Source organism: Aricia agestis, chromosome 18 (assembly GCF_905147365.1).
Source record: "Aricia agestis chromosome 18, ilAriAges1.1, whole genome shotgun sequence".
In the NCBI taxonomy this organism is placed as follows: Eukaryota; Metazoa; Arthropoda; class Insecta; order Lepidoptera; family Lycaenidae; genus Aricia; species Aricia agestis.
Genome location: NC_056423.1, coordinates 6564493 through 6586803, shown reverse-complemented (window position 1 = coordinate 6586803; position 22311 = coordinate 6564493). Strand labels below are relative to the sequence as shown.

At 37.4% G+C, this 22311-nt stretch overlaps 1 protein-coding gene across 1 annotated transcript; it reads right to left on the bottom strand.

Annotated features, from left to right (window-relative positions):
• Positions 1–17503: 17503 nt before the first annotated feature.
• On the bottom strand, positions 17504–21352 carry LOC121736189. The gene is made up of 7 exons (XM_042127277.1): positions 21128–21352; positions 20411–20518; positions 19311–19717; positions 18905–19007; positions 18633–18728; positions 18071–18226; positions 17504–17563 (listed from the first exon to the last, which is right to left on the bottom strand). Exons 1-7 carry the CDS (start codon positions 21350–21352, stop codon positions 17504–17506), a joined length of 1155 nt encoding a protein of 384 aa, XP_041983211.1.
• Positions 21353–22311: the final 959 nt, after the last annotated feature.

The following is a 22311-nucleotide window of genomic DNA, read 5'->3' as shown; positions in this document are numbered from 1 at the left end:
CGAGCAAACGGGTCACCTGATGGAAAGCAACTTCCGTCGCCCATGGACACTCGCAGCATCAGAAGAGCTGCAGGTGCGTTGCCGGCCTTTTAAGAGGGAATAGGGTAATAGGGGAGGGTAGGAATGGGAAGGGAAGGGCATGGGGGAGGGTAGGGAAGGGAATAGGGTAGGGGATTGGGCCTCCGGTAAACTCACTCACTCGGCGAAACACAGCGTAAGCGCTGTTTCACGCCGGTTTTCTGTGAGAACGTGGTATTTCTCCGGTCAAGCCGGCCCATTCGTGCCGAAGCATGGCTCTCCCACGTGTAATATAATCCGTCTTGAGTCTTTCTGAACATTTCTCGGCAGGGCCGGATATATATTTTTTACTAGCGACCCGCCCCGGCGTCGCACGGGTATAAAATATATAGCCACTGAAAAAATGATTAAAATCGATAGCCTATGATCCTTCACGTGGTCTACTTCTTATCTGTGCCAAATAACATAAAAATTGCTCCAGTAGTTCGCGAGATAAGCCCTTTCAAATAATTTCCCCCGTTTTTTCCACATTCTCCTATTAGTCTCAGCGTAATAAAATATAGCCTACAGCCTTCCTCGATAAATGGGCTATCCAACACTAAAAGAATCATCAAAATCCGTTGCGTAGTTTTAAAGATTAAAGGGAACAAGGGAGGGAAAAAAGCGAGTTTGTTTTATAATAATTAGATGAGCATAGGCCAATTTAATTTTGCCGACCCTATGTATGTACGATTTCTGCCGCCATTCTAAGACGCCATAGAACGCTGCTACCTATAGGCCACTTCAAAAATTAATAAAATGCAGTACCTACTATAATATAAATTGCAAACGACGAAATCTATATACTTATATAAAACTCAAAGGACTGACTGACTGATTGACATAGTGATCTATCAACGCATAGCCCAAACCACTGGACGGATCGTGCTGAAATTTGGCATGCAGGTAGATGTTGTGACGTAGGCATCCGCTAAGAAAGGATTTTGATAAGTTCCAACCCCAAGGGGTTCAAATAGGGGATGAAAGTTTGTATATAATAATACTTCTTAACGCGAGCGAAGCCGCGGGCAAAAGCTCGTCAGAAATAAGTATAAAACAAACCATCTTGTCTTCACAAAATGAATAACTAGATATTATCCAAGAATTCGCCTGCAAGTTTCTGCTAATTGCTAGCCAGTGGCCACAGCAGCTGATGGATCCAACAGATTAAATAAGTTATTTTATCTTTTAATTCATTAACTAAACAGGCACTATGTTATTCAAGTCTTAATTAAAATTACTGGCTGGTTATAAATGACTGGGAATTCACTAAGTAAGTACATAGTAAGTATGGTGAAAATGTAGCTTTAGAAAATTCTTATTCATGCCTTAAGGCTCGTGAAAGGATATAGGATACTTTTTATCGCGGCAAAATGTACAGTCCTCATGCAATAAAATATTTTTTGTGTAACGAAGTTTCGGGCATCATCTTGTAGCTAAGTATACCGTATAGGTCTACCAGAATCTGATGGCCAAAAGTACGAAAGTAAATTGACTAGCAATACCGGGATATTTGGAATAAAACATTTTGATCCTTTTTTTCCTTACAGCGGCTGATTACATGTGTGTGAAACTTGCAAATATATAAAACCCAATGATCAAGGATATTTTTTAAAAATCTGCTGTCAAAATTTGCCATCAGATTCTGGTAGACCTATACGTTTGATGTGTGATTGCAAGATGTTCTCTCTCATTACATCGGGCTGAGTTATAGGGCAAGTGTACGATCATGCAATCGAAGCGACTTTCGTGGTATGAGAATAGGTGCCTGGCGAGTTATAAATAGGAATTGCAGCGTTGAAATCAACCTCGAGTTTGCGTTTATTTGGTCAGGAGTTGACTTTGCTTGCAAGTGTGAAATAGAGCTGTTGGAAATTAGAATCCATGATGATTATGATTATTATAACTTAACAACTACACATTATCACGAATTAACGGCGACGTGACGCGCGCTTCATTCCGGAGTCTCCCCCGGAACCTTCGGTAAACCACATCAGTCGGCCAGAATTCCTCCGCTTCAAAGGTCGGGAGAAGATGCGTCGGTACTCTCACCACAAAGGAACAAAGGAACTGAAGTTGACCTTGAAGGAACTGAAATTTAATGTAAGGCACTACCGAGAACCGGCTCATCCCGGATTTTTGCGTGTGGAAAGCGCAAAACTGCAGTATTGGCATAATTGCCTTGAATTATTTAAACCCACTGAATTAGGTACTCTATTTATAAAAAATCAGCGCCATTAAATTCATCACGTGGTTTTAAAAATGTATCTAATATCTAAGGGAAAGACAGCTGCAAGCATAGACTTAATATATGCTGTCGTAGCATTATAGGTTTATGGCTGCAAGCAACTTTGTTTAAATAACTTAGGGTCAATTCAGACCGCAACGCGAGGCGTGGATGCATTTCTAAATATTTTGTACTGAATTGACAGATTTGCATGTCGTCTCACGCAATTGAAATCTGTAATTTCAGTACTTTTGAAATTCATCTTCGCGTCGCGTTGCGGTCTGAATTCACCTTTATACCTTGTGAAGTAGACAGCAGGCTGTTGTGTTAACCTAATAATATCAAACTAGAGATCGCCCAATGGTCAAAATTCGACCTTAGGTTCAACGACATTAGGACTACACCTATATTATTTTGTAAAAAAATATTGGCTTTATTTTTTTTTAACTCTTGTCTCTGGGACTCAGCTGATCTCAGACTGGCCGTGTAAGCCTTAGATACTATTAGAGTTAGACAATAACTCTAATAGTAGGTATCTAAGATTCAATAAAAAAAAAACTATAATCCGTTTCAATTTGTCACCTTGTTGTCAACAGACTTCAACCATAAATAAAAGAGTATAATTCGTATGTATAGGCTTGTCACTCAAAAATCTGTCATTTCTCATGTGTGTGTGTTGTAGTGTGTGTAATGTTTTATTTGTTAAAAAAATGTATGGTAAAAGAATAATTTCAAAATAATATTAGCTCGATGCACTCCTTCACCATATAAACTATAACTATAGATATGGTTTCTCTTGTCTCTACTGTCAAGTCTCTACCGACTACCCCACATTGCTCAAGCGGTTTGCGGTTTGTGTCAACTGTCAAGTCGACCGCTGGACCTCAACATTTGACAGCCTATCGTGGTTTAGATTACTGAATATATAAACACTAACGGCCGTTCCCAATATTTGATCTATCTCTGGTTTTGCCCTACTAGAGATAGGAATAGCTCAAAATTGACATAAAATATATGTCTCTAATGTCTAATATGAGCTATTCCTATCTCTAGTAGGGCAAAACCAGAGATAGATCAAATATTGGGAACGGCCGTTAATTGATAATATTTTAGTCTTTATAATATAGGTATTATGTGAGTTGAGATTACAAATTATGAATTTATTGAGAACCTAGCTTTGGGATTTATTCATTTGCAAATGTCACTATTGGCTGCAGAATTCTAAAATCTAAAACCTATGGGATTCGTAATGGCCATGTTGAGACTTGGGTCATGAATTCATGATTGATAATCATGATTTACGATTTTTGAATCGTAAATCATCAATAGGTAACTCGTAAATCATGATGATTTGTCATAAGGGGAAAATTAGTAATTGCCCTTATGTTGTAAAAGTCCTTTATAAATGTAGTATATAGAAATCCGGCAAACAATTTACTTAGTAATTCCATAGACGAAGTAATTCTCTTCGAAATTTAGGATTTTTTATACGTGCAAACGGTCCAACACACATCCCCACCACTGCAACTCCTGTGTCGCCAGGATCGACAGTGGTAACCAACCACGAAAACCCTTTGATATGATCTCAGGGATGCCCGAGGGACAAGCTAAATCTGTCTTGGGACCCGCAACTACTACGACTAGGTATATACTTTTAATATTATAAAGCGGAAGAGTTTGTTTGTTTGAACGCGCTAATCTGAAAAAAAATCTTTCAGCGTTAGATAGCCCATTTATCGAGGAAGGCTATAGGCTATTTTTATCACGCTAAGACTAATATGAACGAAGAAGCAGAGGAAAATGTGGAACAAACGGGGTAAAATTATTTGAAAGGGCTTATTTGAACGCGCTAATCTCAGGAACTACTTGTCTAGGATACAAAGCTTCTTATAGTTACACTACGGTATACCGTATGAAGTATCAACTCAGTATTTAGTGCACCTAGGTCCTAGAATACACCTCAATCACTACCCAAGTACCGTCGTTTGGCGGAAGAGCACGCGCGCGGCTTCCGCGCCAGGATGTTTGGCCAGCTATTTGTGGCTGTTCCGTTCCATCGACAGCTATATACATTATACATAGCTAGCAACTCTAACAGGTTATTGAAGCTATATCTAATATCTATAAAATAGAAGATACAAGTGACTTGTGTAAAAAGTAAACAAAAAGCCGATTGCAATTTGTCTCTTACAATCATGAAGCCTGCAGAACATGCATAATATTTAAACGATGAAAACACAGAGCAGAGGGTTGGAATTTGGAGCTGTTATAAGTTTGACGTGCCTGTATGTCTGTTCGTGGCATCGAGTGTTTATAAGCCTTCTTCTATTATTACGGGCTTTTTCTTGGTTTTCAGCCCGCCCTAAAGTATTATATTGCTTTGTTTTGTTAAAACCTGTACAGGTTATATTATCCTATTTACTAACCAACATGTTAATAGCGAGCGAGGACTCCTTCAAGCCCCATAAGACCACCGGTGATCGCGACAACAATAGAATACAGTAACATTTCCAAGAATCCGCGATCGAAGGAGTCCTTTAAAGGACTCGCTGACAATTGGCTACGTGACGTCACCATAGTTGTAGTAAAAATATTGAGAAATACCCTCAGATTTCCGTTAGCAATTTATGATACGTATTTTTGTATCATAAATTGCTGTCGAATGAAACCGACAACAGACACCAGTCACTAGATGACGCCCGCAACTCCGTTGCGTCAAAACTCGTTTATCGCACGGAATAATATCCTTTTCCAGGGCTCAAAGTATCTCCATAGCCCATACCCAGCAAAATCGGTTCAGTCGTTTAGGGCGTGAAGAGGTAATAGACAGACAGACGGAAGATGCACTGTCGCATATTTTATTTATAATATTATTAGTAAGCAAGGATTTGGCCGTGTGAATTACTTACAAGCGGGTCCATCTGGGTCCATGTTGTGACGTAAGAGGCACATTAATATAATTTATACCCAATAACTCTGCAGTTATCGCCGCCGACTGCAGTTATGCGAATTCGCTTATCAGATCGCGGTGTGTTCCACTTGGTGACTTAGCCACGAATTCAGATAGAGCCCAGAGGTTTTAATAGAGTCCGTAACACTTTTTCGTCCAAAGTAAGGAGTTTGTTCAGGAGTTTCTCGGGGAGATTTTGTTTTGTTTTTTGCCTCTTTTAATAAAATTTTTTAAGCTCGAGAGACTACGGGCTTTTTGTAGAGTCCGTAAAGCTTTTGTCGAAAGTCCTCAGAAACAGCTCTGACATGGCTCTCGATTTTGATTTTATCTTGCATTATTTAAGACAAAATTCTACAAAGAGGGGGAACAAATATTTTTACTGTTTAACAAATGCAGGCATATATACTGGGTGTAACAAAGTTATTGTTAATAAAACTGTACAGAGTAAGTATATGTATCCCTTATTATACATATAATTATAGGTTTCAATGTTAAAGACGCATTGCTAAAAGACAGAGATTAAGAAATAATTCGGCCTCCAAATTACGTATTTCAAAGATTTTTTTAATCAATTATCACAAATTCACAGCAAAGCCTCTCTAGTTTCTACATTATATTATGGGATATCTCAGGGCTGCACATTTTCAATTTGAAATATCAGCAGGCCCAATGGGAACACACCTGTCACCATAGCGCTCAAATGGACGCTTACTAATTAAGTAGCACTTAACTGAGCCTTATAATTCAGTGGACAAGCGCACACTCATTGTTAACACTCATTTACCGCACACATTACTTATGTATTGGCCTCATTCAGCGAGATTTAATGATAACTTATATAGCTCTATAGCTCAGTTGTTTAGCGCGTCGACGACGCTCAAGCCTCGGGTCGCGGGTTCGAATCCCGTAGAGGGTACGAAAAGTACTTATCACGGTCTCACGGGGCAAGACTGGCGTGGTGTAAAGCGACTATACATATTTTTAAAAATCCGTCAAACTCATAATTAAATTTAAGTAATAATTAGCCGTCTACTAGCTTAAATACTTGTATGAAGCACATTTTTTTAACATCACTGGAATCAGTCAAGACTTCAATGAACATTAAAAGTACATAATACGTTTTCTTAAGTACCACCAAATCACCTACAGCTTACAGACTCTTTGAATGTTATTTGATTTCTTTCGTTTGATTCAAAACCACACTGTAAACATTTAACTGCGATTTAAAAGTCTTTGAAGAGTGAATACTATCGATTTGAGTTACTGATCGTATTTTTAGCTGCAGTGAGAATAGTTCATTGAATGGAGCTTTTAAGTAATCTTTAATTTAGTTTAATAATGGAAATCAGGGAAAGCAGATTATCTCATGGATCATGGAAAATGGAAAGATGATCTTGTACTATCGATCAGCTTTGTCCACACTGTGCCTTTTTCTGTTCGTCAAGGGCATGCGTTATAGCGCAGTCAAAAGCGAACGCGACGCATGCGGCATGCCCTTTGAACGTATCCAAAAAACAAAAATGACAATGTTGGCGTTGCGTTTGTTGACGCATTCAATTGTTGCATGCGCCAAAACGAAAGTTGAATATGACGAAAATTGAAGCCGAAAGCGCATAGTGTGGGACACTTAACACATATTTTTTTTGGGAAATGCCATTATGCATCCCCGGCAGTGCTGGGAAGGACAACCGGGGTATGTGGGACTCGCTGCGACCGATGGTTGGTAGTGGCCGCAGCTCTACCCACTAAAACCCGACCGTGGTCCTTTCTGCGCCGCTACTGACAGATCCACGGGAAATGTGAGGCCACCGCAGTTCTACCAGCGGGCGTCTGCCTGGTCATCGGCAGACACGTCTAAGTGAGGGTGTTCAGACACCCCCCAGGCCGTACAGATACCCTATTAGGGCTTGTCTAGGCCATTCCTCTGCGTGTACGTCGCGATGGGGACACTTAACACCTGCAACACTGGAGGAGTCGCAAATGAGTTTCAGACGACCTATTGTCATGACTTGAATGTTGTTTTGAGTGCGGGCTGTGACACTAGCGATTGTTTATCTGCTATTGAGTATTGAACTATTGAGTAATAGCTTTGTCCACACTGTGCCTTTTTCTGTTCGTCAAGGGTATGCGTTATAGCGCAGTCAACAGCGAACGTGAGGCATGCCCGCGACGCCTGCCCTCTGACCGTATCCAAAGCTTCAAAAATGACAATATTGGCGTTGCGTTTCTTGACGCATTCGCCAATATGAAAGTTGATGATGAAAATTGAAGATGAAAGTGCACAGTGTGGACATAGCTATTGACACATTGCATTATTGCTAACTAATGCATGATTTCGACGCTTGAGAATCGGGCCTCAGTCTCAAGATTTGCATTAATAAACAAAACAATCTAAACTTAAGTATAATGCTGACACAGTATTTTTTATCTTGCAAATATTTATAACTGTGTAGATGACGCCCGTAACTCCGTTGCGCCCAAATTCGTTTATTGCACGAGAACCGTGCATTTTTCCGGAATAAAATGTATCCTGTGTCCTTTCCCGCGACTCAAAGAATTTGCATACCATATTTCATCAAAATTGGTTTAGCGGTTTAGCAGTGAAGAGGTAACAGACATAATAAGTAAGTAATCATCAATCATCAACTAAGAGGGCCCATGTGAACCACGCCTTGTATTTAAGCCAAATTAACTTCAAATAGAAGACACAGTAACTAACTTTACCTGCTCTATAAAACACAACAAGAAACTCATTCATAGCTATTAGCTGATAATGAGGAAATATGCCTTATTAAACTCAAATTATCACCGTTTTGGGTACAGCGTACAGTAAGGTGCGTAGAACGGGAGCTACGCGTAACGGACTTTGAATGTAAATTGCTTCGGCCGATAAATTTACTATACGGCAGCGGTTCTCAAACTTTTATGGTGGCAGAACTCTTTTAAGAAGTGACATTTTTGAAGGACCCCCCCCCAAATAATATTTTGCATTTAAATGAATTATCTCCATGCTGGTGTCTGATCAGTGATCACACTGTTAAAAACAACAAACGTATCGCTCGTGTACAAGGCATTTGCGCAGCTTCAGGGGATCACGGAGCACACTTTGAGAATAACTGCTTTACGGTCAAATAATATTTTTTGTACGGTTTTCTTTTAACCCGTCTCTTTGTAGGGCTGCTGTCAAGAGAGAGAAATAAGTAAGACCTTTGTTTTTGTATATTGTTGTAAAATTATTATTATATCTGTGTGTTTTGTGTACGTTAAGTTGTTTAATTAAGGGAAATAATAAAACGAGCGAATAAAAAATTACTTTGCGAGTGCGACTGATGATGAACATACTGTTTTAATAACATGAGCGGTATTAATTTGACTAAGCGAAAAATAAACTAAACTAACGACTAATATTGATTTATAATAAAATCCAGAACGAGCTAATAAATGTGGATTGCGATTAATCTATTTCAGATATTAAAATTCTATCCGAGCGACTGTATTACTAAGTGAGCGACTGGAAATACATAGCGGGCAACTTCAATATTAAAATATATAGATTCAATTTTTCTAAGTGAGGTTATTTATTACGAGCTACTAAAAGTTCACTTTGAGCAAACTTTTGTGAGCTGCTTTATTAATGACAATTAGTTACTGATATTCTATTCGAGGCTTTATATTTTATATTTTGATGTGTTTTAATGAAAACTACATATTATTGTTAAATGCGTGCGAATTCAAATAGGGGCGGGGCGACGAATCGTTGCAGTCAGGTGAGTTGGGCTGCGGACCGATACGACATTTTTGGGTTAGGTTAGATGGCTAAGGCGGAAGCATAGCGCAGCGAAGCAAAGTATGAAATCCTTTCTATCTTTGTTAGTTCCCACTTTTGAAACTACCCACAAAAAATTTGCTTGATAATAGTCAACAAAAAAAATTGTTCTAGGGATCCCTGATTAAAAGTGTTAAGTGTTAAGTACATCAAATAGTTGTTTCATATTATTTTTTTTTTGTTTTAATGTGTGCTCATTATACTCTGCTCATTAGTGTATTTTTCAAAGTGGGTTTTGTATTCGAAACACTTCATTTAAAATAAAAAGCCGCTCAGTATAAAAAATACATATTATGCCAAATATTGAAAAAAATGCAGGACGCAACGTTGACACTCAAACAGATATTAGGTCGCTCAAATATTATGAAGCTGCTCATTTTGTATTTTAAGTAACCCAAATAAATAATTTCTAAGTTGCTGTTCTGTTAATTTCTCGTCATTCACAGTCAGTCGCTCAAATAGTAATTCTATAACCCAAATTTAGTAATTTTGACACTTAAAACTGTAATTTACAGTCACTCGATTAAATACTACCCTTTAATTAATATAACATTAGATCTATACAGGGTGTAAGAAAACTAAGTAATAATACTTCAGGGTTTGTATGTCTTCTATACTTAGAGAGTTTACTGTAAAAGTAGCAGCAACTGAAACAGCAAATAAACTTCCTTTACTTATATAAATATTAATGAGTAATGACTTAATCAGAGATCGAAGAAAGTCAAAATTCAGCCACAACTCACAATATTCAGTTTAGTGCCTACAATGAACGTTTACCTTTACGTAAACGGTTAACTAGTAAACAGTGTTAATTTATCGTAATTAATGACACACGGGCAAACTTTACTTTCTTTCAATACGAAATTATGAACAATCACCTAAACATGTAAGTGGACCATTTTTGATTTGAAGATCTAAAGAAATGTTATTATTTTATTTTCTAGAACTTTTCTAGACTTGCTGAAGATACTGTATAATATGAAAAATATTAAGCTGTAAAATGGAAAGTTATCCTATTGAATTAACCAGTTTTATTAAAGCTAAGTTCAGATTTTTTTTAAAATAACGGGGCAAACGAGCAAACGCGTCACCTGATGGTAAGCAACTACCGTCGCCCATGGACACTCGCGACATCAGAAGAGCTGCAGGCGCGTTGCCGGCCTTTTAAGAAGGAATACGCTCTCTTCTTGAAGGTTTGCAGGTCGTATAGGTCCGGAAATACTCCTACTGAGATGTATGATGTATCATATGATGGAGTACACAAGAGCATACAAAACTTAGCCCTCTGCTACACCAGACGATCATGATGATGACGACGACACGATGACGATGATGATGCTGAAGATGATGATGATTATGGTGATGACAATGAGGATACGGGGGGTGAGCCAAGATCTTTTCTTTATCGCTTCGTTATAGACTCGCCAACCAAAATGTACGGAATTGACATAAGACGAGTCGAACGTCAACGTCATATTAACGAACGCTTATGTCAATTCCATACATTTTGGTTGGCGATTCTATAACGAAGCGAGAAAAAAAAATCTTGGCTCACCCCACTGATGATGGAGTCGGTATATTCGTCAATCCACGATTAGCGTCACTTATCTAAGACGGAGGGGTAAATAATAGTTTGATGAGTGTAACCTCGGCGGCGCAGGTCACTCCTCACTCATTGGGCCACAATACACAATTGAATAACGATTTTAATGCGTAACCGGGAGATTAGTGTTGTGGAGATATCGATGTTTTTTTAAGATTTTGTATACTTGATTAAGGTAACTTTAATTTTAACTATAACTACAGTGCAAAATGTCAAATCTTTGGTTAAAGTTAAATATGGCGTCCAAGGATGCCATATTTAACCTCCGCTCATACGTATATCTGAAAATTTACTATGTTTTACAGTGTTATATTTTTCCTGTCGATTTTTACGGATAATTCAATTTTTTATATTCTCAATCCCGTTACCTGTAGCCTCAATAAAAAAATTTAACGCAACAGACATCTGTGAATTTCTCCGGTTAAAGTTAAGGTTAAAGTTAAAGCTAAAGGACGTCATATTTAACTATAAACATAACTTTAACTTTAACCACGCCTCTGGCGCTACCCAACCTAAGAACCAAGATTGAAGAGACATGGCGACGATAGTTGCTCTCAATTAAGTGACGTTTGCTCGTTTGCCCTCAACTTTATAAAAAAATAGATAACTGAAGTACTTAAATGCAATTTCTAAGAGAGACAATCTGTTATATTGCATATAAAACACATTTTAGTTTGAGTATTAGTTTCCAAAAATACCAAGAGATAGTAATACTAAATTCAGTTAAAACCTATGGATTAAAGTGACACCCTTACAGTACGATGTCGTTAAGAAAAAGAAAAATAGGTCGTTTAAGAAATTAATGTTACTGATATTCTCAAATCATTAAACTTTTTAACATATTGTCGAATTTCTAAACTTTATAAATATTTTTATATGAGCATAACGTTAAAGTCTCGAACACTGGTGTCATGACACATTATATATATATACCCCCTTACTAATAAACGCTGTATAAGCTTTGAATAGTTATACAGTGTTTTGTCTTCTTCAATCCAATTAAAAATGTCACTTGTGTGAATGGAACTAAACACTGTTTCAAAGGTTATACTTACAACGTTTATTAGTAAGGGGGGTAGGGATTAGGAATAGAGTAAAAAATTATATGTATTTAAATTAAACTAGAGATCGCCCTATAGTGGAAATTCGACCTTAGTTTCAACGACATATTTAGGACTACTACCAATATTTTGTAAAAAATATTGACTTTATCATTTTTTTTTCAACTCCTGTCTCTGGGACTAAGCTGATCTCAGAATAGCCGTGTAAGCATTGTCTAATAGTAAGTATTAGATTCAATAAAAAAAAACTATAATCCATTTTCAATGAGGGATTTTCCTATATTTTTAATTTGATTGTCAAACAGTTTCCATTTCAGTAACTAGATGGCGTATGGGTAGACAACTATCGGTAATGGGTAATACCAGGGAATACCATCAATAATTGCTACAAAACTGGGCAAAAGAATGTAAAACTTGAGACGTTTCAATTTGAGAAAGATGATGATGATGATATAAGATAAGTTTTAAAGGCACATAAAAAGGAGTATATACTAGGTAATTGTTAAACTCTTCTTAAAATCTTTTCATTGGAAAATATTAACGTAACTTACTATAGGTCTGCCAGGATCTGATGGCAAAAAGTGAGAAAAGAAATTGACTCTAGCAATGCCGGGGTAGTTGGAATAAAACATTTCGATCCTTTTTGTCCTTATAGCGGCTTATTCTGTGTGAAACATGCAAATATAAAAATTTATCCAATGATCAAGGATATTTTTTGAAAATCTGCCATCTCAATTTGCCATCAGATTCTGGTAGACCTATAATCATCAACGCTATTGAAAAGATAAACTCCTGAGTCCTGAGTCCTGACAAAATCTGCGGGGCTAAAATGGTCGCTTTGGAGAATCATATAATTAATCATAATATGATTAATTTTTAAACTCCACTTTGCGTGCAATTCATATAGTGATTCACTTAGATTAATGATTGGTCCAGCGAGCGGCGCTCGCGCGCGGAGACCAATCATTAATCGAAGCGAATCACTATATGAATTGCACGCAAAGTGGTCACCTGACGGAAAGCAACCTCCGTCGCCCATGGACACTCGCAGCATCAGAAGAGCTGCATGTGCGTTGCCGGCCTTTTAAGAGGGAATAGGGTAATAGGGGAGGGTAGGGAAGGGAAGGGAATAGTTGAGGGTAGGGAAGGGAATAGGGTAGGGGTTAGGGGATTGGGCCTCCGGTAAACTGACTCACTCGGCGAAACACAGCGCAAGCGCTGTTTCACGCCGGTTTTCTGTGAGAACGTGGTATTTATCCGGTCGAGCCGGCCCATTCGCGCCGAAGCATGGCTCTCCCACGTATAAATATATGAATATATGATTCTCCAAAGCGACCATTTTAGCCCCGCTGGTCATTAGTCGAATCGAACCACATATTATTATTTTAATTGATCGATAGCTTCCTTGATCAGTTCCATAATCATAATCAGTTTTGGATTAAGGTTTAATGTAACTGTACATCATACGTTTGAGACGCATTAGGAACAACCGTTTTGCTTCCGCTTTCGATGTCGCTTTCAATCATAATTTATTATTGGTAACACAAATATTATTAACCGACTTCAAAAAAGGAGGTAGTTTTTAAATCCGACCGTATAATATATTATTATGTTTTATGTTTGTTTGCGGATAACTTCGCTGTTTGTGAACCGATTTTGATGATTATTTTTTTGTTGGAAAGAGGATACCTTATAGGTAGTCCGATGATATGGAAATACTGTTTGAAGTCGTTTTTTTATATTAAATTATATTTTTGATCACCTCCTGAAAATCTATTCAATTTTCTGTACATTATTTTAGTATACCATAAAGTTGTGTCAGCATAATTTGAATTTCAAGTGTTCCACCCAGATCAGAAGTCGAACTTAGACGTTATTTAAAGGCTTAGCCAATTAAGGGGGTAGAAGCTCTAAGGGTTCGTGGAATAAGAATTTCAGCCTTTTACTAGGTGTTTCTTTTAGTCAGCGTCCAAAATTATTAATTAACTTGTTAATTACTAAGTACCTCGACCTCTGTGGCTCAGTGGTGAGCGCGTTGGTAGCTCAAGCCGGGGGTCGCGGGTTCGAATCCCGCCCACGGAACAAAAAGTTTTCAATGTTCCCGGGTCTGGATGTGTATTAAATATGTGTATGATATAATAAAAATCTTAAATATATGTATAGTATAAAAGTATTAAATATATTTCCGTTATCTGGTACCTGTAACACAAGTCCTGTAGGTACTTAGCACGGGGCCAGACTGACGTGGTGTGAAGCGTCCATAGATATTATATTATATATTATTATACCTATGGATTCAGTAGGAAATTTAAATTAAATAGGCAATGCTAAATATACTTACTTAGATACATAATGGGTATAAGTATCGAAATATAATCCTGTCAAACCAGTACTCATGTTGTTTTTGCAAGTTACAGCGCAAATATGCCAATGCATTATTGCATCCCCGGCAGCGTTGGGGAGAGACTACCGGGGTATGTGGGACGCGCTACGGCCGATGAGATAGTAAGTGGCCGCCGCGTAGCTCTACCCACGTAAAGTAAACCCGACCGTGTTCCTGCTTCCGCGCTGGAAGGAGACGCGAGAGCCTATGATAAAGCAGGCCCACGCTGTAATTGGGGTTCTTTGAAGACCCTTTATGCCGAACAGCCCCAAAGCCCCCCAGGCTTGCTTAAGCCGTTCTTCTTGGTATCGCGATACGCAGGAACACAGTGCACATCGCGACCGTCCCGGGAACTCGGTGCAGTGGGTGGCGGCATCTACATACCGTCACTTCAACCTCCCTGGCTAAGGCGGAATGTCGTGTCTATTACGACGTCTTCGTCTTGGCCTTCTGCTCCGGTGGTCGTGCGCCTCTCGCTGCCTCGTGCGCTCGGCCTCCTCTTTGGTCGAAATGACGCTATGAGCGGATGTCTCAACCGCATCCCACTTTTCCTCGCTCTCAACCAAGGCCCTGCAGAGGGCTGGGAGAGTCGCGTCCTCGCCAATGGCGGCACTTGTATACCTAGTTGACCGGCAACTTTGTCGATATGTATATATCTTGTTTCTAATTCTTATGCCCCACAATTTATTCATTAATTAAACTTGTTCTAATTTGTCATTCTAATCACGGGTTAATTTGAATAAGTGTAAGCTGGTAATGGACTCAATACTGATACCAGGTTGATGTTTCCGTATCCTTTTCATTCCATTAGGATTAACCGAAGCCTACAAAATAGATTACATAATAATTAGAACGTACGTAGTTATTAACTTGTAAAAGGAACAGAAATTGAAATACTTAAACAAATTGGTTCAGCCGTTTCGATTACGCTAAGTAAGTTCCAAGCTAATTATTTACGATTGATACAAAATAATTTCACTAAATAGAATAATTGGTCAAAGTCAATTTCATAAAGGTTATGTGTATGTGTGTAATATTGTATGTGTCCTGTCGGTGAATATACATGTATATTGACCTGAATATGGCATAATTTCATAAACCACCTAAAAGAACGCTAACCTAAATAAAAAGTAGTTAAATCAAAGAATACATTTTTACACTGATCAAACTTAAAGTATCTTCATATTCCCATCTCTATCTCGCACTACTATATTCATAATTTAAAGAAAAACTATATTTAAATCAGAAAACATTTACTAAACTAAATAGTATCGATATCGTCATGTACCCATCCCTACCGTGGGACACTTATCGATGACAATCACAGTAACGACTGTCGAGTGGATACGGGACTAGGCCACCTTGACACACTCAGACCTGGGAACGTCTGGAAAGAACACTTTGGTCTCGCCTTCTAGGACCTAGGTCTCTAGGTCTTAAGGCTTTTTGGGTTGATCGTGCACGGAAATTTGCCTCAGCGAGTAGTGGAGCACCATGTGGTTCGTGTGACTAGATCCCACATCCAAAGAATTCCACACGCAGGGTCATGGGGATATATGGCGGGGATTTGCATACTTACCATTTTCACATGTTAAAAAATCGGCCCAGTGCAAGTTAGACTCGCCCATGAAGGGTTCGGCAGCAGCAATAAGGTTAATTTTAATGAAATTAAAAGGTTTTTGATATATTTTTATATTTCAGTTGATTTAATGAAAGCTGTATTAAGGTTTACCATTTATGATGTATAAAAAAACTACTTGCTAGATCTCGTTCAAACCAATTTTCTTTGGTAGTTTTTATAGTAACGTACAGCATATTTTTTTAGACTTATCATGACTACTTTAGAAGTTAGATGGGGAGGGGGGACACATTTTACCACTTTGGAAGAGTCTCTCTCGCAAACTATTCAGGTTAGAAAAAAATTATATTAGAAATCTCAATATGATTTTTGAAGACCTATCCATAAATACTCAACACGCATAGGTTAGATGAATTTTTTTTCAGTTGTAGCTATAACTACCCCTAAACTTTTAATATTTTTAACCGACTTCCAAAAAGGAGAAGGTTACTCAATTCGACCGTATATATATGTTCTTTTTTTTTTATTATGTTTGTTCGCAGATATCTCCGCCGTTTGTGGACCGATTTTCAAAATTCTTTTGTTGTTGTATAGGATACAGCCGTGATTTGGTACCATGGTCACCAGAGTGGTGATCTGATCATGCAATCAATGAGGAATCGAGAGGACTCCTTGAAATTTATATGGAAACATCTAGTGATTTTAACTTTTTCTGAAGGATTATGAGCGCATACGCTTCCAAAAAGTAACATTTTGCACCAGTGTATACCCTGGTTCCAAAGGTGCTGTACAGAACTCTTGAATCCTTATAGCCCAAACCCCCCACCTCCTGTAAATGCTGTCGCGATATTAGTGTTGACCTTGCCCCCGGCCCTTATTTAGTGTTGAATTTTAATTCTCCTTTCTAGGAGGAACAAACTAAGTAATTGATTAAAAGTGAATATTTTATTCTAACATAAACTAAACATTCACTTTTGGGCTGCGCCCCCCCAAACCCCCCCACCTCCTGTAAATGCTGTCATGTCGTTAGTGAGCCTTGCCCCCTTATTTAGTGTCGATTATTAATTCTCCTTTTTTACGAACAAACTAAGTTATTTCCTTTTTTGTATCAAAATCTTAATGCGGTTCACAGACTACATCTACTTACTAAGTTTCAATAGTAGGTATAGCTTCTATAGTTTCAGAGAAAAGTAGCTGTGACATACGGATATACAGACATACATGACGAATCTATAAGGGTTCCGTTTTTTGCCATTTGGCAACGGAACCCTAGAAAGGTCTTTAGGCCTTGAGGCGAGAATGAAGGTTTGGAATAGATTAAAGAAATACTAATTTTATTAATATTATTTTTGTTTAAGTAAGGTTTTACCGAAACAAGACGAGACACGACGATAAAATGTATAGATATAACAGAGAAACAATTTAAAAGCATTCAATTTTGTATTACTGCATCCTCAAGCCACGGTTAATCGGAACAAAATATTTTTTATTCATATTTTAAAAATATATATTTTTATGTTTTTTAGTACCTATACAAAGTAATAGTGGCAATAAATATAATAAGACTAGCTGTCCCGGCAAACGTTGTTTTGCCATAAATTGATATTCCCTGTTTTCCTGCTTTTCTCTTGAAGTTTTTTCTGATTTTTTTTTCTATAGACCTCACGGAGCCCGAGACCTTTCCAACGAATGCAAAACCCGAGGAAGGAAAACCCGACTTATGTTTGTATATTAGATAATAATCTTCTTAAATTTAATATAGCTTCGACTTAGACTGATTTAGACGAATAAACTACATCTATAACAAACCTAATAATTTAATCTCCTCTCATGCTCGATTTTAACATGATGTAGTACGAAAAAGTCGACTTGATAATCTGCAAAAAAAAATACAATCAATGGAGTATGGACCTATGGACAGAGTATTTAACAACTCGCCGGGTCAAATCAAAGACTTCTATTTAACCTCAGTTTAAATAGAAAGAGTGGTGGTGATGAGGATGGTACATATATTTGAATATGTACCATCCTCATCACCAGTCACCACCACTCATTAGAGTGACAGTCTTCCACCGTGCGTTTTTCGCGTAACTTTCTGTCACGCCCAGTAAAACTCTGTAATGATCTGTCGCCAGCAGTATTTTCGGACTAATACGTACCTATATTAATACGTTCCGGACATGTAAACCTTCAAAAAGAGAGCGTATTCCCTCTTAAAAGGCCAGCAACGCACCTGTAAGTCTTCTGATGTTGCGAGTGTCCATGGGCAACGATAGTTGCTGTCCATCAGATGACCCGTTTGCTCGTTTGCCCCCTAATTATATAAAAAAATCAGTCCACTAAATATTTAACAGCACGCCTAGTAATTTAATGAAATTACTTACAGACACCATTGGTCGTACGCCGGTCCTCAGGCCACAGGCGGATATAAACTCAAACGGTTCCAGAACTCGGCCGAGGAAAATTAAGTAGGTTTTCTGGTCTTGGAGACACATATTTTGCCACGGCATATCGTACACAATGTCTGAGAGATAGATTGTCTGAAAAAAGTAACAGGTAACTTATAAGTTATAATAAAACAAGTGATTATACTGGTGTGTAATCCCCGCGTTCCACTTGATCAAAACGCTCAAAATGCCTCCTATTTTGAGCGGTTTTGATCGTCTTTAACGTCAAGTGGAACGCGGGGCATACGGCATACCCCGCGTTCCACTATGTGTCACAGAATTCACTGTGAGCGTAGAAGCGCTGATAATAAAATGCACCAACGTCAGAATCTGCCCATACTTGATACTACAAACATTTAAAAGAAAGTTTCTTTTCAGTGTAACTCTATGTAAGGGACACATGAAACACTAAACTATTATCATTTATCTCTTTCTTTTGTTACAATCTTTCTTTTAATATTTTATATTTTAATATTATAATATAATACTTGAATACTACCTGGCGTCTTACTTCTTCTAGAACAAACGACAGAAGTACGAGGTCTCCTATATACAAAACTACCATTGGACCAAAAGCGAGAAAATTCTCTTTTTGCTGCAAAAATAAAATATTTATTAACTGTATTTTTTATTATGATTCAGCGAAACGGTATATTAAGTTTGTGCCAAAATAAAAAGTGTCTTGATAATATATTTCAATAACAACTTTTGTAAAATGTAGCTATTTTATTAAGCGTCTAGTCACATTATTGAAAAAAAACAGGAACTTACACCAAACATAAAATTGTAGAGTAGTAGACTATCTCCAAGTAGATTATGCAGGTACGTCACCGTCACAAGGATACCAAAAGATTCCTCTATATCTGAAAACACTCTGTAAGAATAATGTTCGTGTAAAGTTTCTATGTATAAACTAGCATTTTAAATTAAAATTATATTTAGTGGAGATCGGCGCGTAGTCAAAATTCATCCATGAACGATGACGTGAAAGATATGACGTGTATAAATTTGAACTTTTCCTTCATAGAAAAAATGTTTGTTCCGCTTACAGTTAAATCAAACTACCTATAAGTTACTTTTCTACTATTTTGTTGGCTGATGTTTGCTTATCATATTATTTAGAATCTTTTATACTTAATACATAATTATTAATTTGATGATGATGTTTAAAGCATACCGTCTTATAAACATGTGATATTTGATTATATCGACCAACTTCTGTCCACAATTTTCGGAAACAGTAAACTTCTGAACTCTATATTTCAATATATTTATGTGTCCGATCCAGTGGAAAATGAACATGTATGTGAGTATTTTGAAGAAATTTATCATACTATTAGCGAGTATTGTCATGAATGTATTAATAGCATGTAGTATAACCCAATTCCTGAAGTCATGTAAATAGTCGAACGGCATATAAAAATATACGATAGATTGAAATTCGCTGGTTCTATTTATAATGCTATCTATGTTTCTTATGTTGAACAACGTAGGGATAACGATCCAGTTGACAGATATAAGATTTGTTAAAACGACGAGTCCGTACGACGTATATCGGATATATTTCTCCACCTTTATCAGTATCTGAAAGAAGAAAATTCTTCGGTAAAGCGTTTTAAAGCAATTATTTAGTTTTATCTTTGATCAGTTAATTATATTTCCAGGTATTTCCTATCAATTTATTTATACATGATTTTAGATACAGATCTTGAAGTCCAAAACAGTTAAAATGTTTATTATTATTGCAACACGTATAAAAAAATATAATATGTTTGACCGAAAACTTCTAATCATGTTTAATTTTAAACTGCCTATTTGACTTTTAACAACTTTATTTGTTTACTAGACGTTCCGCACGGCTTCGCCCGCGCAAATGATAATATATTATTTCACAGACAAATTAGTCCACAAAAAATAGCCTATGATCCTTCACGTAGTCTACTTCTTATCTGTGCCAAATAACATTGCTCCAGTAGTTCGTGAGATAAGCCCTTTCAAATAATTTACCCCGTTTTTTCCATATTTTGTCTATTTCTTCACTCCTATTAGTCTTAGCGTGATAAAATATAACCTATAGCCTTCCTCGATAAATTGGCTATCTGACACCGAAAGAATTTTTCAAATCGGACCAGTAGTTCCTGAGATTAGCGCGTTCAAACAAACAAACGAACTCTTCCGCTTTATAACATTAAGTACCTATCTAAGATTATATATCAAAATTATTTTTTTACGTACTGAGTGGTTTTCTCTACTTTATTTTATTTTGATGATACTTACTTCATCAATATGCTCATGATCATTTCTGAAGTTGTTCAAGTGGATACTACCTAAAAATTGCTTCATCAGCACCATATATGCTTTCCTCTGTGATGATGCGACAATGATCTGGAATGATCGTAAATTATAGGAACATAGAATCATTTTTGGAACGAAGTTCCTTATCGCGCGTTCGGCGTAAATCTGAAGGCTAGACAGAGCGGTATTTGACCTTGATTTGACCTCGACACTTTTTATTAGTACCTGCATGTTAGGGGCAGAAGGCGTTGATAGTAAGTATTTCTGTGCGACAACTAGATGGCGTTTTTAAAAAAATAAACAGCGACGCGTTGTTAGTATTCCTGGGCGTCAATAGATGGCGTTTTTTTAATAATTTTTTGAGTGTATATGTATAAGTACAGGTTTTTTGAACATAAGAAATAACTTCCTTCCATTCGGGTGTCCCCTGACATTCCCCATTCCCCAGGGGAATGCCTTTACGCATCCCCGGGACCTAAGGAGGACCACCGAGGTATGTGGGACTGCCCGGGGTGGACGGAAGACGCACCCGGGACTACCCACTAAAACCCCAACGGTGTTCCTGCTCCTGAAGGTGGGACTACGGGAAACGCGTGATACACGACCGCAACACGGCTGCATTAAAAAAATGTAGGTCAATACACAAGTGCTTAACAGCGACCAAATTTTGCCGCATCTACAAAATCCAACAATACTTACAAAAACCACAAACGAAATCGGTATCATAGTCAGAGTGGAGCCCAAAGCACTTGACGACATGTCGTCATATATCAAGTACAGCTGCAGTAGCTGACTCAGGAACGGTACATACGGTATGTGGTTAGCTATGGTCCTGGTCACCACGACCGGGTAGTAGACAACCCAGGGTAACCCCCAACGAGGAGCATGGAAACCCCACCACCTTTGGTCCCCGAGACCGATCATGGTTAGGATCTTGGCGAAGTTGCGATAATAGGTTTGCTCTTTGGGTGGTTTCCTGGAATAGGTGGGTGAATAATAATCAGAATGTTAGAGACTAGATGATGGGGAAGGAGATAGGCTACTTTATCAAAATATTCGGTTCCTGTATTTATTCTCTACTAGCTGTCCCGACTCCCAGCAAACGTTGTTTTGCCATAAAATGATTTTTCCTGTTTTCCTGCTTTTCTCAAGAAGTTTTTTCAGTTTTTTTTCTATAGACCTCACGGAGCCCGAGACCTTTCCAACGAATGCAAAACCGTGGAAATCGGTTCGTGCGTTCTAGAGTTATAGCGTCAGGAACGAAAACCCGACTTATTTTTATATATATTTACACACAACATGTTGTGGCTAGGAAGATAGTATTTTATTACGACAATTTTAGTCAAATTCTTTACAAAAAAAATTATAATACTGAGTTCTAAAAATGTTTTAATTAAATATTTAAGTATTTAAAACTATTTAATTGAAATAATTACTAATTTTAAAGAACTTACAAGTAATATGATTTATTAGTCATTTTATAAAATGTCTATACTTCGTATCGACTTCACCTGAACACCTAAAAAGACGCCTTGCAATTGAAATAGTCTAACTATTGAAATAGTCTAATGACAGACAATAAATGAAAACAAAAGTCTTTGATATTCGCTAATTAAAAGCATGGTCTGTAAGTTTTCTTTTGTAATTTGCTGTAATATTTTGTGCAGTACTTAATAATTACACGCTACTTTTTTCTATATTCCACTAACCATAAAATATGTAACACAACTAAAAGTGGTCCGCAAACTTCTAGCATTTTTAAGCTGTCACAATTTTTTTTTAAGGAAAAAAAATAAATGTATATATCTATACATCTATACATCTTCTATACATAAAATTGGAGTGTCTGTTTCTAATATTGAAAGAACCGTTTTTTACTAGAT

What these genes read in the sequence shown, in the direction of transcription:
- LOC121736189 (XM_042127277.1), bottom strand. Translation starts at nt 21,352, where the DNA reads ATGATCGGTCTCGGGGACCAAAGGTGGTGGGGTTTCCATGCTCCTCGT. An exon ending in ATCATGAGCATATTGATGAA is followed by an intron (nt 19,718 to 20,410) that starts GTAAGTATCATC and finishes TTCTTCTTTCAG; the next exon opens with ATACTGATAAAGGTGGAGAA. An exon ending in TATCACATGTTTATAAGACG is followed by an intron (nt 19,008 to 19,310) that starts GTATGCTTTAAA and finishes TTATTCTTACAG; the next exon opens with AGTGTTTTCAGATATAGAGG.